Genomic DNA, 19278 nt, shown 5'->3' on the forward strand with positions numbered 1-19278 from the left:
CTGATGGGCATTTTGATTCTTTGTTTCTGTACCTATGGTGGTTCTGGTGATGTATTTCTGTACTGATGAGGGTTTCGATGCTGTGTTTCTGTACTGATGGGGCCTCTAGTGATGTATTTCTGTACTTCTGGTGGCTCTCCGTTGATGTATTCCTGTGCTGTTATAAATCCTGATTCTGTACAAATGTAACAGTTCAGACCTTGTAAGATTAATTATACAGGACTATATTAATAGAGTATTGTGCCATCTGCCAATTTAAGGGTTACTATGTTTTTTTTAATGGTAGGAGAATTAAAGGGGTTGTCCCACGTTTGTGATGTGTCTGCACTTACTATGTCACTCTATGTGACTACAGACTTCTGAGTTCTCACAGTGTGCACACTGCACGCTGGCAGTATTCTCTGGTGGAGGTGGTGAGAGTGGGAGGTCACAAAACCACAAGTATGCTATTTACATAGATGTGGTCACATGCTGACTAGACATGCGTGGCCTTGATCACTGAAAATGAATTGAATGAGGCTGGACACGTCTAGTCAGAATGTGGCCAGAAGTATACAAATTGCATACTTGTGCTCATATGACCGTCCACTCTTGCAACTAGCAAGGGAGAAACCTAAAAGTGTGCAGTGCAAGTGGTGTGAGAATGCAGAAGCCTGCAGTCCCCTCATCTCAAACCTGAACAAGCCCTTTAATTATAAAATTAAGCCCTGTAGTATGCCCAATTCTAACAGTGTGTAATATACTCACTGTCAGGATTCGGCTCTGCTTGCTGGTTCCAGCAGTCATCACATGGCCACTCCACTCATATGTGATTTTCATACTTACGGTCATCTGACAATTAGATTTTCTTCTTACCACTCTCTTTTTCACAGAAAATTGAAAGAATTAGGAAAAGCAGCTCGGCATCACATGACTCTAAGTATGAAAATCCCATATGAATGATTGGTCACATAATGACTACTCAGACCATGGGAGGAGGAAGGAGTGGAGTGCAGATTGGAGTTTTTACAGAGTGGACAGTGAGACTGGAAGTTTTGAGGGTTGGAGGTGGAACTGGGAAGAGGCGGGGCTGGGGTGGAGCCTGGGCGGAGTCTCAAGGGGGCCCAAAAATTTTGCCAGTATGGGGCCCTGAAATTCCTAGTGGCGGCCCTGTTCTCATCTATATACAGCCTCATCCTGCAGTACATGGCTCCTCTCATCTATATACAGCCCCATGCTGCAGTACATGGCTCCTCTCATCTATATACAGCCTCCTCCTGCAGTACATGGCTCCTCTATATACAGCCCCATCCTGAAGTACATGGCTCTTCTCATCTATATACAGCCCCATCCTGCAGTACATGGCTCCTCTCATCTATATACAGCCCCATCCTGCAGTACATGGTTCCTCTATATACAGCCCCATCCTGCAGTACATGGCTCTTCTCATCTATATACAGCCCCAGGAGAAGCAGGGGCCCTATCAGCTGAACGCATATCATTATGCTGAGCTGATACGGGCCCCTCCCCTCACCTGTTAGGGCCTGGAGGAGCGATGATTCATCACCTCTGCAGAAGCTGCCGGCCGCGCAGAGGATGACGTAATTTCTCAGAGACAGGAGGCTCCGCCCACCAGCTCTGTCTCCAGCACAGCAGGTGCCTCTGTATACAAACATGGCTCCCTGCCCCCCTCATCCCTGACTGCTCTCCCCCTCCTGCACGGAAATATTTCAAGCACAGCAGTTGGGCCTCAGGAGGAGGATAAGAGGCTGCACCACAGAGAAGATGGAAGAGTCGGCTCCAAAGAAGAACTGGGCCCCAAGTGCCATTTGCAGAGAGGGTGAGTCTATTTGTAATGTGTGAACATCTATCTATCTATCCATTATCTATCTATCAGCTGATCGGGCCCCTGCTTCTCCTGTTAGGACTGAAGCTGCCGCCGGCAAAGTAAAGCAGCACGTGTTTTCAGGCCTGGGGGCCCCCTACCGCTCTGGGCCCCTGTGCGACTGCACGTGCTGTACATGCGGTATGTCCGCCAGTGCGCACACCCGATCACTGCGTCTAGGAGTCCCTTTCACCAGTCCAGTATTGGCACTGAGTGGGCCACGGCACAACCCCTCCCTACTCAGATTGTACTTTTTGTCCTCTAATCTTGGGCCTTATTTATAATCAGCGACTCTGTTGCTCTCTGAACACGATTCAGTACATAATTTACTAAGCTCAGCCGCTCTCATCTTGGTCACTGAGTGCAGAGACCAGTAGTGCAGATGACTTTGCGCAGGCAGTAACTTGAATAACAAAACTCAGTGTAATTAAGTATAAAATGTGAAGAGACGGCGCACAGTAATATTTTATGAAACTGAGCTTTGTCATCTTGGTCGTTGCCTGTGCAGAGTGTAGCAGCTGCTAATAAAATGATCTTGACTGCTGACTGACTGATTAGTTGGAGAACTAAGTTTTCACTACAATGCTCACTCTGAAAGAAAAAGCTGTCTTTGCTGCTCAGTGAAGTCCTAGCCCCCAAATCATGTGACAGGGGAAATGGAAATTTCCCTCTGACAATGTCTAGTTAGTGTAGTCCGCCTTTAAAATCTGTTCCAGAAGAAACTGGGAGGACAATTTAAGCACTTAGGGTTTTATCCGATAAACCAGCATATACAGTGGGAAAGCGAAGCTGCTCACCTTGTGACCACAACACTAATTAAGCCTTTAAAAAGAAATGTTCTATGTGCTGCATCCCCAACAGGTTGGAGGTTCCAATGTGGTTGTCTTTGTAGGGGAGAATATGAGTGATCTGTTTTGCTGGTTTCGTATGCACAATAAAAAGTCCAATATAACCCTATTGTGTCCTATTTAAAGATGAGCTGACCTGTTGAAGTTCAGATTGACGGGTTCAGCCGGAGTTTAGATAAAGTGTGATTTGTGAACCAGACTTGACCTGAATCCCAGTGGAAGTCACTGATTGGGCAGTTTGGCTCTCCACCTATATTATTCTTCTAATTATTATTTTTTTTATTATTATTATTATTATAGCGCCATTTATTCCATGGCGCTTTACAGGTGAAAAGGGTATACATAAAACAAGTACAACAATTATTAACAGTACAAAACAAACTGGTATAGGAGGAGAGAGGACCCTGCCCGTGAGGGATCACAGTCTACAAGGGATGGGTGAGGGTACAATAGGTGAGGACAGAGCTGGTTGCGCAGTGGTGTACTGGACTGAGGGTTAGTATAGATTGTAGGCTTGTTGGAAGAGGTGGGTCTTCAGGTTCCTTTTGAAGCTTTGCATGGTAGGATAAAGTCTGATATGCTGGGGTAGAGCGTTCCAGAGTATGGGGGAGGCACGGGAGAAATCTTGTATGCGATTGTGGGAAGAGGAGATAAGACAGGAGTAGGGAAGGATATCTTGTGAGGATCGGAGGTTGCGTGCAGGTAGGTAACGGGAGACTAGGTCACAGATGTAAGGAGGAGACAGATTGTGGATGGCTTTGTATATCATGGTTAATGTTTGGAACTGTAGTATTTGGGCAATGGGAAGCCAGTGAAGGGATTGGCAGAGTGTTAAGGCTGGGGAGTAGCGAGGGGAGAGGTGAATTCAGCGGTTCGCAGAGTTTAGGATAGATTAGAGGGGTGCAAGAGTGTTAGAAGGGAGGCCAGAGATCAGGAGCTTGCAGTAGTCGAGGCGTGAGACGACGAGGGCATGTACTAATGTTTTTGCTGATTCTTGGTTAAGGAAAGCATACATCCAGGCATAAACAGATCACTTCCAGCGGAGGTTATGTGGGATCCCCCCCCCCCCCCCCGTTTTTTTTATTGTGTACACTACATCTGATCATGCTATTGTTACCCCCAGTGCCAGCCATTCAAATACTGCAAATGGCTCACACAAGCGTACCCGAGCATAGCGATTCTTGAGCAAGTGGTTAGCATATGTAAAGCACCCGAATTCCAAACGTGATCACTTTTTTTTTTTTTTTTAAAGTCCGTGCTAGGAATGAATATTGACCTTTACTTTTCAGCTTCACTCATCTCTAGTCCCATTAGTCCTGTCCTGGTTCTCCTGAAGAAGAAGTATGTTAACTTCGAAACGCGTTGAGAATAAAACTGTTTAGACACTCTAATACAGCATATTGGATGTTTTACTGCGAATATGAAACCAGCAGAGCATATCACCCACTTTCACAACTATAATATACAGTATCATTTCTTCTATACATTCCTGTTCTAATTACTGGATGAATATTAAATAAGTCAGAGTGCTCAGCAGGTCAAGGGTAAGTCTGTTTACATTTTATAGTGCTGCAAAAACTTAACACAACAGGCACATAAAATATGTGGTATGCCTTGAGAAATCGTGCACCAGATCAATAACAGATTGACACACACCTACAAATCACAATGACAAGCTTTTCTCATTTATTACAGTACATTGCCCAATCTGGACACCCCCTACCCTATGCTAGTTCTATCTGGGCCCCAGTCTTGTGGGAAGCGAGAACTGGCTCACAGAATGTGCAGAGAGTTCAAGGAGTTCTTCCGCTATGGGTAAGACATCAATCTTTCACTGTGTACAATGTGATTTGAATCAGGCAGACAAGATTTTAGCGTTTCACTGTAAAATGAATCAAGTCTTTGTGTGACTTATTTCTTTGAAGTCATAATGCTGGATTTTAAGGATTGAGCCCTTAACCACTTTTTGTAAATTACTTTTCTTTTCTGTGTGGGATAAAATACATTAGGAAAAAAATGGAAAAGTTGATCAGTTGAGTGCGTAATATCTGTAGTGTCATGAAAATATAATAAGCAGATATGTGTTCATGGTCTCTGGATCAGGGGTGATTCCCCCTCTCCCTCCAGAGCCCTACCAAATTAACAGCCAGGAAACGATTTCCTTGTCAGGAGATGTAACAGGTACCTTTCAATTATCTTACAACACCTCTTCCCAGCTCTTCAAAGACCCCCTGCATAGCCAGAGCCACTCCGACTACAATCTGTATACACAGGGGCGGAGTACAAGTTTCCTATAGCTTTGCTGATCAAAAGGCTAGGGCAGCCGTATTGTCTCCATTGGGGGAAGTATTAATATTGCGAGATACCTATGTCCCCCAGATATGGCGGGCATATATCTGATCTCGAAATTCCATAACGCACATCTCACATATTTAAGCTTAATTGTAGGACATACGGAAGAGCCACAAATTAATATCTGCCCCCCAGAACATGCCAGATCCCCCTTGTGTGGTATCCACCTTCTGCTAAAATCCTAAAATAAAATACGACGGTAATATCGTCCACGTGGGATGCTCCCACACAGAGATATAAGGACCATGAGGATTCCATAATTTTGGAAGAGGGGAAAAGCCCCTCCCTTACATGATGTCAGCAGAGGTGGGGGCTGGGGGTCGGACAGAGGTTAATAAAAGCCAGTGTCTTAGTACACTCTGTGTCAATGCCAGAGTGTTACATCTCGTGGCTCTCCTGAGGCAAGGACTGAGGCAGTCTCCCATTCCTTGCCTGCCACGAGCACTCCTGCTCAGCAGCGCCGAAGGTCTGCCAGACTGCGCAGTGTGCAGGAGATGCCTTCTCAGAGAGGCAGCAGAAGGGTGACACCTAGTGGTTCTCCTGTTACAAGGAGTGAAGCGGTCTCCCATTCCTGGCCTGCCGCAGACTCTCCTGCTCAGCGGCCCCGAAGGTCTGCGAGGCTGCGCAATGTGCAGAGGTTTACTGCTCAGGGAAGCAGTGAGATTCCCGTTATCTCTGCACATTGTGAGACCAAGGATCCCGCCTCTATTTCCCAGAGGCAGGAGGGTGAGCATGTGCAATGCGTGGTGGGTCCTGATTCGCTCACTGACGTCACACGGCTTGATGACCAGGCTGGTGACGTGGTGAATCCTGACTGGCCAGGCTGGGACGTCGTGGACCCTGATTGGGTCAAGTCCGTCATCTCCGCCTCGCGCCCGCCCTCGGGTGGAGCTGCACCTCCTTAAAAGCTCCCCCTGCCATCATGGCGGCGCGCGACCGTCCTTCTATGTTTGGATGTCTGGCAGTGTGCTGCCACGCCACTGCTCAGGCATTACTGTCTCTTGTGGGCTTGGCCCTTGCTGCTCCGGCAGTACCTCGTTTGCAGGCCGTGTTCCTGCCTTGCTGCTCCGGCAGTACCCCCGTCAACAGGCCGTGTTCCTGTCCCAGGTGAGCTCCTCAAGTCTCCATTGGACTCACCTGGTTATTGAAAGCACACGTGCGTGGGCACCTCTGTGCTACCCTCGTGCCATATTCTCGTGACTTCCACTGGCACACGTGCGTGGGCACCTCTGTGCTTCCCCGTGCAACAGGTACACCGAGCCGTGAGATCTGTGCCATACAACCCTCAGGGGTTAGGGCAGATCGGTGTACATAGATCGTCTGTGACATTCCAGACGATCGCTAGCAGCAACCCGCTCACTCTTCACCCACCATAGCGGCGGTCCCTTACACCGCACAGTGGACCTTGACCGGCGGAAGCAGTCCATTTCCCATCTTGGCACGCTTCCCCGGGTCCCCCTCGTAACACAGAGGATATACATTCTGTGTATAGGATTGTCAATTTTCAAGGGGCTGCCTCTCCCCCTATATCTGAGCCATAATCCGTGACCAGGTGTAGTAATCTTTAATTTTTGTTCCCTTTTATATTTATGTAATTGTATACTGTACTTGTATTGTTCCCTCTTGTAAATTTTTGTATATTTTTAGAAACACTGCCTATTTTCGGATTTAATATATAAAATTTAATAGTTTCTTTCCTCATGCTCTATATTTAGGAATCCAAAACCCGAAGGGCCTTATGCTATCTGTAACGGTTGTCCGAACTTCCTGTACCACGTTTCGGTGGTGGCAGCAGAATTATTGTGGTGTAGAATTATTGGGGTGCTATCATGAAGGGTACCGAAGTATATATATATATTCAATTAGCGGGAATCGGTGATATACACATTTACCCTTGCTGTGAGACCTCCAATATTTGGCATTATTAGCTCAGCAGCCTCATTTACTTATTGTCCGAAATTGACCTGACACTAAGGGGGCGCTAGAGAGTAGTCGTGTTCTTGACAAATCCGTGAACAGCTGCGGGATATCTGAGTGACTCCCCCGGCTGTTCATGACAAATTGGTGGCAGCGGTGGGATATCTGAGTGACCCCCCGGCTGTTCAGGACATGTAGTAAAACATACAAAATCAGCAGTTACACCTCGAACAAGTCAAATTTTGGCTAATTGGAAAAAATACATGTTATTGAACTAAAAATCAGTAGAAAAAAGAAAAAGTTTGTATGCTCACCACAATATACAATAGAATATATGGGATACCCGTGGTATATGTCTGTCCGAAAAGCTCTTACAAACTGGCCCGCAGTAATACAGCAAAAGTAAAAAGGGAGAATCCGGATCTTGATAGATAAAATCACATTTTATTGATGTACATTAAAATCCATGATATAGTAGGAAACCATATCCAAACATCTTTCAGGCTTCCACCCTTGATCACTGGAGGACACAAGCCTGAAACATGTTTGGATATGGTTTCCTGCTATATCATGGATTTTAATGTAAATCAATAAAAGGTGATTTTATCTATCAAGATCTGGATTCTCCCTTTTTCCTTTTGCTAAAAATCAGAAGACTTGCATATAAAGAATTGACTCCATCTGCTGATCAGTGGGGGTTCTACCACTGTCGCTGGCAGTAACCGGGCATGGGCACCATTTCTCCATTCATTCTCTTTGGGACTTCTTGAGATAGCTGAGCAAAACACCAAACCCTTGCCAAAAAGCAACTTATAAAGATGGGAATAACACTGTATTGACAAGATTATAAATATTACTAAAGTGAGTAAAATGGAAAGTAGCTATCGCTCCCCAAAAAGTATTATTGGAGTGATACCATTATTGGCTCACAAACAAAAGGTTAATGTATCTGATAATGGGTTCTCTGTGCTTCTAAATATATTTTTTCTGGTTAGCTAAGATAGGATTAATTCTCAAGTAATTTGTTACATAAAGCTGCATTGTCAACATTGGCCACAAGGTGTCAGTGTGGTAATACAGTAAATATCAAAATGTAAGTACAGTATTTTGAATGCAGGGAAAATTTCTAAACAGATTTGTATGTATGTTAAGGTTAAATAAATTGAATAATGAAAAATAGATACAATTTGCAAATTGTATTAGATAAAATTTCAAGTCTTTACCCATAGTATACAAAATATGGATTCCATGATAACTTATACTAATGTCAATACACCATTCTACTGCAAATTATTGAAAATGCATGCTCTATGCTAACCCTCATACACATACAGATTTATTAAAAGAATGATAAAACAAGATTAGAAAGGGTAACTTTTTTTTTTACTTTGTGGAATACACATTTTTCTAATTGCCATATCCGCACAGATGTGACCATTCAGAAGATTAAACAGATCTAATACTAAATCTTATATAAATTGTTTGAACATGATGATGTCAAACATAGATTTAGGAGTAAAGGAGCACCCCTGCTAGGAGCTGAATTGTAGCATGACTGTGTGGAATGTACATTAATACAAGAGCCGGCATCTGGTATAGATAGGTTTTGGCCATTAATAATAATAATTAATATAAAAGGGATATTCCATTCCACTATTCTGTGGAATGTTTGCAGTAAAAAATGAGTCTTTAGGTTGCTAAAAAAAATGTAATCAGAAGTCAGGTGTGATGCACAGAAAATAGTGATCAGATGTGATGTAACAGAGATAACTGCTTCACTAAATATAAACTTTTGTGCCCTGGCATTACAATATACCATATAGTAGGTAGTTTGATTCCATGTTGTTTTTGGTGCTCTGACAGGTATCTTTTAAGTAATTGTGTACAGAAAATGCAGACCGGTACAGGAGGAGAGAGGACCCTGCCCACGAGGGCTCCCAATCTACAAGGGATGGGTGAGGATACAGTAGGTGAGGGTGGAGATGGTTATGCGACGCTATAGTGGTTGTAGGCTTATCTGAAGAGGTGGAACTTCAGGTTCCTTTTGAAGTTTTCCAAGGTAGGCGAGATTCTGATATGTCGAGACAGAGAGTTCCAGAGTATGGGGTATGCACAAGAGAAATCTTGGATGCGATTGTGGGAAGAGGAGATGCAAGGGGAGTAGAGAAGGGGATCTTGTGAGGATAGGAGGCTCTATTCCGGTAAATACCAGAAGAGTAGGTCACAGATATACGGGGTAGACAGGTTGTGGATGGCGTTGTCTGTCAAGGTTAGGATTTTGGAATCGTTGGGCGATGGGAAGCCAGTAAAAGGATTGGCAGAGAGGAGAGGTCGGGGAGTAGCAGGCGGACAGGTGGATTAGTCGGGCATCATAGTTTAGAATAGATTGTCGTCGTGCGAGTGTTAAAAGGGAGGCCAGAGAGCAAAGAGGTGCAACAGTCCAGGCAGGAGATAATGAGGGAATGCACTAGTGTTTTTGCAGCTTCTTGGTTAAGAATGTAAGAATCTGGTAATTATTTTTAAGCTGGTGTTGGCAGGAGGTGAAGAGGCCTTGGATGTATGCCTTGCAGGAGAGAGCAGAGTCGAGAGTTACCCCAGGCAGCAAGCGTATAGGACTGGGGGGAGTGAGCAGCCATCGACTTTGATGAATAGGTCTGTTGGGGTGGTTGAGTGAGGAGGAGGAGGAAATATAATGAATTCTGTTTTGTCCATGTTACATTTTAGAAATCGAGCAGAGAAAAAGGATTAAATACACACAGACATTGTGATATTCTGGTTAGTAAGGTGGTGATGTCAGGTCTAGAGAGGTAGATCTGTGTATCATCAGCATAGGGATGAGACTGAAAGCAGTGGGCCTTTAGGACCTGTCACAGGCTGAACATGTAGATGGAGAACAGCAATGGTCCAAGAACTGAACCTTGGGCAACACCGACAGATAGGGGGCGAGCTGAGGAAGTGGTGTGAGAGTGGGAGACGCTAAAAGTTCGGTGGGTTAGGTATGAGGAGATCCAACATAGGGCCAAGTCTGTGATGCCCAGAGCTGAGAAAATCTGTAGTAGAAGGCATATGGGAGAAGTGATATGTGACAATAGTTCGACACAGATAAAGGGTCAATACAGGGCTTTTGGAGGATGGGTGCGATCGAGGCATGTTTAAAGCATGACGGGAATACACCAGTTGTTAGTGATAGGTTGAAGAAGTGGGTTAGGGTGGGAACAAAGACAGTGCTGAGATTGGGGTTGAGGTGGGACGGGTGCGGGTCAAGTGCACAGGTGATGATATGTGATCTTCAGAATTTAGAAGAAAGATGATCTTCTGTAATGCTGGAGAAGCTGTTTTTAGGAACAGGGCTAAGGAGTTATGAGGAGGGGCTGTGGGGATTGTAGGCCAAAGTTTACTTTGATATTGTCAATCTTCTGCTTGAAGAAAAAGGCAAACTCTTCAGCTGAGATGAGAGTAGAAGTAGGAGGCGCCGGGGTTTGGAGGAGAGAGTTGAAAGTGTTGAATAGCTGTTTAGGGTTGAGAGACAGGGAGGATATGAGAGATGAGAAGTAAGTTTGTTTTGCCACAGTGTGGACTTGAAAGTGGTGAGGGACTGTTTGTATGTGATGAAGTGCTCAGTGGAATGAGACCTCTTCCATCTGCGCTCAGCGATTCTGGAAGGCCTTCTCAATTCTTTAGTCTGACTCGTGTGCCAGGGTTGCCTGTTGATCGTGCTGGTTTTGGTATGCGTGAAGCGGGCAGCCGATTTAAGAGCTGCATAGATTGTGGTATTATATAAAGTGGCAGCAGTGTCTGCATCATGTATGGGAGCTATATTTGCAAGAGGGAGAAGGCACTGAGAAATTGAGTGTAAACATCTTACATATTGTCATAAATGGAGTTATAATTATACAGATCGAAGACTGGGGGTATTGGATTACTGCCTGCACTACCCGCTGTGAATAGGTAATTGAAGCAGGTTTTCTGATGGGGAGCAGATATAGTGTCTGTATACAGCGTAATCAACAAGTGGCTGACAGTTATTGGAAGGGCAAACTTTTACTGTGTATATCAAAAGTATTTAAGAGGTGCTAATCAATGTAAGGTGAAGATACTGGTGTCTAAGACAGACAATATCGCTTCATACCAGAGGCCTCACATGACAATGGAAGTACAATATTTTCCATTCCATATCTATAAAATGCAAGTTTGACACAATACATGGATATATCCATGATCATGGAACATATTTTCATTTGTGGGTAAAATTGCAAAAGTGTTGGTAGCTACCAGGCAACCCACATTAATGCAAATTCTCCCTGAATTATGGATATATCATATTCGTATGTGATATGTATAGAATGCTTGAAGGCTGTTTGGGAAGATGACGGCCATAACATTTTTCTAGGTGGTCCCTGGGGGAAAATATGTCCGACACCAGAAATATGCCCTTAAACTGGATTAGAATCAAATCTAATCAGCCATCCCCATAACTAAAGGCCACTTTACACGCTGCGATATCGTGACCGATCATCGACCATCGGTTGTGCGACATGGGCAAATCGCTGCCCGTGGCGACAACATCGTCCAGACCCGTCACACTATTTACCTGCCCTTCGACATCGCTGTGACCGGCGAACCGCCTCCTTTCTAAGGGGGGCGGTTCGTTCAGCGTCACAGCGACGTCACAGATGCGTCACTGATCCGCCGCCCAATAGAAGCAGAGGGGCGGAGATGAGCGGGACGTAACATCGCGGGCGGGAGGCAGGTAAGGTGAGTTTCCTCGTTCCTGCGGTGTCACACGGAGCGATGTGTGCTGCCGCAGGAACGAGGAACAACTTCGTTACTGCTGCAGCAACGATATTAGAGAATGGACCCCCATGTCACCGATGAGCGATTTTGCACGTTTTTGCAACGATGCAAAATCGCTCAAAGGTGTCACACGCAACGGCATCGCTAAAGCGACCGGATGTGCGTCACAAATTCTGTGACCCCAACGAGTTTGCTTGAGCGATGTCGCAGCATGTAAAGCGGCCTTTACTCAGCAGAGGGAGATGTGAGGGGTCTGAGAAGACCCTTTATAACATGTTATCTAAGAAATATATTGTGTCAGATGCCAGGAGAACTAACAAGTATTTCAGATATGTCCAAATTTCTTCCAGCATTCTCCTATACCAGAAGCTCTCATGAATCCAATTTGTAATATTTATCTGTATTTTTTTGTTTTTATGTCATACTGTTTTTGCCTGTATGTCTCTTTTATATATATGTGTCTTTATTATTTCATCTTTGGTAAACTTGTTTAAGGATTGTACTTCTTTTTGTATATCAAATCTGAAATTTAATAAGTTTGTTCCTTGCTGCTCTTAAAAGTACGGTATCTACAGACTCTGAAGATAGTGAGTATGACTTGGTTGTGTATGCCAGAGTGTAAAAAGACCACCTATCAGGTGAACAAAAAGCTGGGTGGCATGTGTGCTAGTGTGTGACCCAGTGCTGGTGTCTCTCTAGCCTTTGAAAAGGCGAAGACTTAAAGGGAACCAAACATCAGGATTTTCGTCTATAAGGTGCAGCTCAGGTGTTTAGGCAGTGAAATCCAACTTTATAAAGTTTGAAAATTCGTGCACTTTTTGATTGGCGTGTGCACCTCTCTCCTAATGTCTGGGCGTGTTATGCACTTGTATCCCCGCCCCCCCCTTCCTCTCTCTGGTTGTTTGCAAATTTGCATAGCGCTTATCTCCGGCGCCATCTTTCTGAAGCCCGCAGTACTTAGTATTTTGCAGGAGAGGGCGGCACATGTGCCCTCGCTTCTTCAGATCCCGTTGTGACCGCGGGAGTGCGCGTGGTCACAACAGGACTGCAGAACAGCTGATGGGAGGACGCGATTACCTCCTCCTCCTCCTCCTCCATCATCATTATCCTCCTCCTCCTCCAAACATACCTGCGGGACAGTGAGAAGAATCCTGCTGTTGGCTTTTTCCTTTGGCGTCCCGGTGTCCTTGGCGGCTGCTGTGCTGGCACGGTGTCGTAGCTGCAGGTAATTGCGTCCTCCCATCAGCTGTTCTGCAGTCCTGTTGTGACCACGCGCGCTCCCGCGGTCACAACGGGATCTGAAGAAGTGAGGGCGCATGCGCCGCCCTCTCCTGCAAAATACTAAGTACTGCGGGCTTCAGAAACATGACGCCAGAGATATGCGCTATGCGCAGGTGCCAACTCCGACGCCATGTTTCTGAAGAGAGAAATTTGCAAACAACCAGAGAGAGGGAGGAACAGGCGGTGCGGGGGCGGGGATACAAGTGCATAACACGGCCGGACATTAGGAGAGAGGTGCACACGTCAATCAAAAAGTGCACGAATTTTCAAACTTTATAAAGTTGGATTTCACTGCCTAAACAACTGAGCTGCCCTCTAATGGTATGTACACACTGTGCCTGATAGTGCCAGTACTGCACTGGCTGCACCTTATACATGAAAATCCTGATGTTTGGTTCCCTTTAACCTCTTCTTTCAACCTGCTTTACAGTGGGGTTCTCTCATGTGACAAGAGTGCGATGTACCGATCATTAGACAATATATCACATTGCATGATCTGCACATCACAGCGCTTGTCACATGAAAGCATGTCACACTGTAAAGCAGGCTGAATAGAGAGTGAAGTCTGATTTGAGTATGCGTGACCAGACTGCTATTACTCACAGAGAAGCAGCCCCACTCCCACCAGTGACATGCACTGCTCAGTTTGTCCAATTCTGGTTTCCAGACTGTAGGATCAAAGCTTAAATATCAGCATAGGAATATACACGCTGCAGAGAGATCAGCTAAGGCAGCTCTCATATTAGCAGTATTTTGCCGTAAAACAGGATCCGTCATAAATGCATTTCAGTTCCATTAATTTTCAATGGACTCGTGGCAAGGTAAAATGCGGTCACATACAGTTGTGTATGACGCATGCAACCGCATCTTGCCGCAAGTTTATTGGAAATTAATGGAACTGAAACGCATTTGTGACGGATCCGGCTTTGCAGCAAAATACCGCTGATGTGAGCGCTACCTTACAGGTGCAGGGTATGTAGCAGAATTATATTAGGAAAGTGTTCTGGTACGTTTGTGCTTTTTTTAAAACGTACCAGAATCACTGACATTCGCAGACCCATTATAATCAATGGGTCTGCTCACACATCAGTGATTTTTCACTGAACGTGTCTCCGTGCAGCGTGCACCCTTGGCCGTGATTCTGCACGGAGACATGTCAGTTTTTGTCTGGCATCACTAATGACCCACGGACCACACTATGGTGTGATCCGTGTGTGATCAGTGAAACACGTACCAGAAAATCACGGACATATTAAATATTAAATATTTTCAACTTACCTTGCCTGCGATTCGCTCTGGAGCCTCCGCTCTCGATAGCTTCTGCCTGGCTCATGATTATTCATGAGAGCAGGAAAACCTGACCAGGAAGTAGCTGCTGAGAGCGGTGGGCGGACGCTGGAGACCCGAGGAGATCAGCACCATGGACAGCAGCAGTGAAGGCAAGTGAGTAATGTCCAAATGTAATCACGGATTGCACATGGACAACCCACGTGTGCCGTGAATCACGGAACACGGAGGGACATGTGCGGGTTTTACACATCAGTGAAGAACGTCTGTGTTTTTCACTGACGTGTGAAACGGGCCTTAGGAATGGTTAAAACAAATGAAAGAGGGTCACATTAGTAGTTGAAAACCCCTTTAACATGATATCGATCCTGTGATTTCCATCATTTCACAATGTCAAAGATTGTGTGTATATATTTCTATATGATATGTGTGTGTTTGTGTGTGTGTGTCTCTTTTGCTGTTATATGTGTTAGATACATCTTATCTTATTATTCATTGATCCTGGTAAAAGAAATTTGAAAACGTGATGACCGGTACATGACCATCTCATATTCTGACTAAATTTAGAATAAGTACTGCAATATGATGGGGATAACTGTAAAAGCAATTGGAGAATTATTAAATTGGGTGGACCAGTAACTTAAAAGTTATTGTATTTTAACAGAAGCAATGAGACTACACCAAAACCGTGCTTGAAGATTCAAGACTGGCCGATTTAGCTTCTCGCTTATGAACACTGTACTTAAGGATGCTTGGTTTTAAAGATCACTTTGAAATATGATAAGATCCATATGTGCCACCTTGTTTTAGTTTAGACTATAGTCTGACACATGGGGCTGAGAGCAATATATAGCACACTGATTTTAGACCGTAAATGGCACCTGCTTTCAATTATTACAGGTTTTATGTTTTTACTTGAAAGCGTATGTTGATGCTGTAATTCAGCTCACTCATGTAAGAATATCCTGTAGTTGATCTATATATTGTGTAATGTAACCTGTATATTTCACGTTACACATTCTTGGTTCTACAACATTTTTCACAATAGCAATGGCTCCATTTATCATATAAAGAAAGGTGAAAATTCTGGAAAGGTTCTATTGCGTTTAAAACTGTATAATTTAAGAGTTTTTTTAATGGAAGAAGCCTCCAGACATAGCTTTTTCACATAGAGAACTGCAACTACAAGAAAGGCTGGCAAACAATATGTAATGCTACCACTGAAATTAATGAGAGCCTAACGCTTTCAGTCGCTTGGTTCTCTTGTGTTGATAACTGTACCAGATCCAGCACTTACCCCCTTTTCTAGCTAAAGGTATTGGTAATTACACCAGCTAACCGCAATACTGTACACATTCAGCATGAAATTCCTTGACTTGAAATCTCTGCTCTTACTAAACAAGTTTTATGTAAGGGGGCATGACCATAGTAAGGTTCTCTCATACTAGGGCAGTCAAAGTGCTAATGCTGCCATATGCACGTGCAGTTTCAAAAATGATGTCACTTGTACATTGATGCTATTATTTGATTGCTGGACACAAAGATGTACAAAGTTTACAACCCTAAACAATGGGTATCAATGTGTACACTGCAACATTTAGTCTCTAGATACAGTCATAGGCAAAAGTTTTGAAACAACATCAATTTCAGTCTTCACAAAAGTTTTTTTCTTCAGTTTTTATACTGGCAATTTGCAGTGAACTGCAAAAAAAAAGTACAATGTCATTAATTGTCTTGAAAATTAAACTTGGTAACAAAAACTATTATAAGAGAGAGGTACAATTGGTATGACGAAGCCTTCAAGGAATCCAAAAAAGTCTAAAGAAGAAGATTCAGCTACTGGATTGGTTCAGCATCGGTGCAGAGCTTGCTCAGAAATGACAGCAGGTATGTGTCAGTGCATTTGCATGCGCAGTGAGGTAAAGAATTTTGGAAGATGGCTTTGTGACAAAAAGAGCAGCAAAGAAGCCACTTTTCTCTAAGAAAACGTCAAGGACAAACTGAAGTTTTGAAGGAAGTACAAGGATTGGTCTGCAAAGAACTGGAGTAAATTTTCACTGATGACGCTGTCTAGAAGAATGATTATGATTAGAAAAGGTGAGTGCTACCATGAGTACTGCGTCATGCCACCAGCAAAGCATCCTAATACCACCCATGTGTGGAGTTTTTTTATTCATCAGATTGGGCTCATTCACAATTTTGCCTAAAAACATTGCCTTGAATAAAGAGTGGTATCTAAACCTACTCCAAGAACAATTTCTTCTGACGATCCAGGATTTGGTGAAGAACAAAGATTTTCCAACATGATAGAGCACCTTACCACAAGAACAAAAATAATAGCTAAGTGGCTTGGTGAAGAAAACAATGACATTTTAGGTCCAAGGACAAGAAACTCCTCAGAATTTAATCTAATCCAGATTCTGTGGTCAATCCTCAAAAAAGAAGGTGGACAAACAAAAACACAGAGATCATGATTAAACTCTTTTGGTGATGACTGTACTATCAAGTTAAAGTGGTTTCCCAACTAAAGTGATGCCATATTGATAGGAATGGACCTGTGTCAGCAGGGAACGGCAATCAGCTTTCACTGATCCTAATATTACACTGAATCCTAGTCAGATACTGTGCAAGTTAATGATTTAAAATATTTTTTTCCAGACATTATGGTGGTATATTATTTAGAAACCCCAATTTTCTGGAAGCTGTCACCAATATACACTGAATACAATTAATTCATACAACATGCTCTAGAATTTTAAAGGAGCGAGGCACAAAGAGAAGAAACCATTATATGGATGTCTCTATTGTATGAAGAATAAAGGCCGCTTAACACGCTGCGATATCGTGACCGATATCGCTAGCGTGGGTACCCGCCCCCATCAGTTGTACGACACGGGCAAATTGCTGCCCGTGGCGCACAACATTGCGCGGACCCGTCACACTACTTACCTGCCCTGCAACGTCGCTGTGACCAGCAAACCGCCTCCTTTCTAAGGAGGTGGTTCGTTCAGCGTCACAGCGACGTGTCAGCAGCGTCACTGAACCGCCGCCCAATAGAAGCGGAGATGAGCGGGACGTAACATCCCGCCCACCTCCTTCCTTCCGCATTGCGGGCAGGATGCAGGTAAGGAGAGGTTTCTCGTTCCTGCGGTGTCACACATAGCATAGCTACATCGTTACTGCAGCAGCAACGATATTCGAGAATGGACCCCCATGTCACCGATGAACGATTTTGCACGTTTTTGCGATGATGCAAAATCGCTCATAGGTGTCACACGCAATGGCATCGCTAAAGCAACCGGATGTGCGTCACAAATTCCATGACCCCAACGAGATCGCATGAGCGATGTCGCAGCGTGTAAAGCGGCCTTAAGGCCAACCACAGAGGCAGTCAAAGGGGCATTTACACTGCAAGATAATCATGAATGAACATTTTTGAAATAGTGTAATGATTAACTTGCCGCTTAAATGGCTGCCGACCACCAGATGAACAAGCAAAACGCTTGTTCATCTGGTGAAAAAATCTCTGTGCAGCATAAAAGATTATCATTCTTGGGAGCACATCATCCTTTGTAAACAAGACTCATAGATGAAGAATGGTAGCCTATGCACAATGAGCAACCTAGTATTAATCTCTCAGTCGCGTCGTTTACTTTTGTTTGTATTTTTAATCAGACATTCATATGACTGCTAATTGCCCGTATTGTGCTGCCAGCGAGCCTATGTAAATGGACTTTATACACCTTAGATACCTGTTGGCTAAACAATGGATTGGCCATCAGCTGTTTCACTCAACTGTCCTATAGACAGGGGCATTTACTGAGGTGAATGCTCATTTTCTCATAGGCTATGTGCCCACGGGAGCTTGCACCTGCAGTTATATCCGCAGGTACGTAGCAGGTTTCACGCAGCAGCTCCCTGGAATCCGCAGCTATACATAGCTGCGGGATTCCAGCGAGATAACTTCGGTTAACCTGCGGGCATTCATGCGACTTACCTGCGGAAGTCTCGGCCTCTATCTCCATAGTGGAGGGCTGGGAATTCCGCAGATATTTCCACAGGAATAATTGACATGCAGTTACAGTTAGGTCCAGAAATATTTGGACAGTGACACAAGTTTTGTTATGTTAGCTGTTTACAAAAACATGTTCAGAAATACAATTATATATAAAATATGGGCTGAAAGTGCACACTCCCAGCTGCAATATGAGAGTTTTCACATCCAAATCGGAGAAAGGGTTTAAGAATCATAGCTCTGCAATGCATAGCCTCCTCTTTTTCAAGGGACCAAAAGTAATTGGACAAGGGACTCTAAGGGCTGCAATTAACTCTGAAGGTGTCTCCCTCGTTAACCTGTAATCAATGAAGTAGTTAAAAGGTCTGGGGTTGATTACAGGTGTGTGGTTTTGCATTTGGAAGCTGTTGCTGTGACCAGACAACATGCGGTCTAAGGAACTCTCAATTGAGGTGAAGCAGAACATCCTGAGGCTGAAAAAAAAGAAAAAATCCATCAGAGAGATAGCAGACATGCTTGGAGTAGCAAAATCAACAGTCGGGTACATTCTGAGAAAAAAGGAATTGACTGGTGAGCTTGGGAACTTAAAAAGGCCTGGGCGTCCACGGATGACAACAGTGGTGGATGATCGCCGCATACTTTCTTTGGTGAAGAAGAACCCGTTCACAACATCAACTGAAGTCCAGAACACTCTCAGTGAAGTAGGTGTATCTGTCTCTAAGTCAACAGTAAAGAGAAGACTCCATGAAAGTAAATACAAAGGGTTCACATCTAGATGCAAACCATTCATCAATTCCAAAAATAGACAGGCCAGAGTTAAATTTGCTGAAAAACACCTCATGAAGCCAGCTCAGTTCTGGAAAAGTATTCTATGGACAGATGAGATCAAGATCAACCTGTACCAGAATGATGGGAAGAAA

At 44.1% G+C, this 19278-nt stretch overlaps 1 protein-coding gene across 1 annotated transcript in view; it reads left to right on the forward strand.

The window, feature by feature from the left end:
* The window catches only part of LRGUK (leucine rich repeats and guanylate kinase domain containing), a 157061-nt gene that overhangs the window by 101228 nt on the left and 36555 nt on the right, over nucleotides 1-19278 (forward strand). Inside the window, exon 11 of the mRNA XM_075342608.1 lies at nucleotides 4408-4527. Coding sequence (XP_075198723.1) covers nucleotides 4408-4527 — 120 coding nt within the window. The remainder of the gene's footprint in view (nucleotides 1-4407; nucleotides 4528-19278) is intronic.

This window comes from Anomaloglossus baeobatrachus, chromosome 4 (genome assembly GCF_048569485.1).
Source record: "Anomaloglossus baeobatrachus isolate aAnoBae1 chromosome 4, aAnoBae1.hap1, whole genome shotgun sequence".
Taxonomy (NCBI): Eukaryota; Metazoa; Chordata; class Amphibia; order Anura; family Aromobatidae; genus Anomaloglossus; species Anomaloglossus baeobatrachus.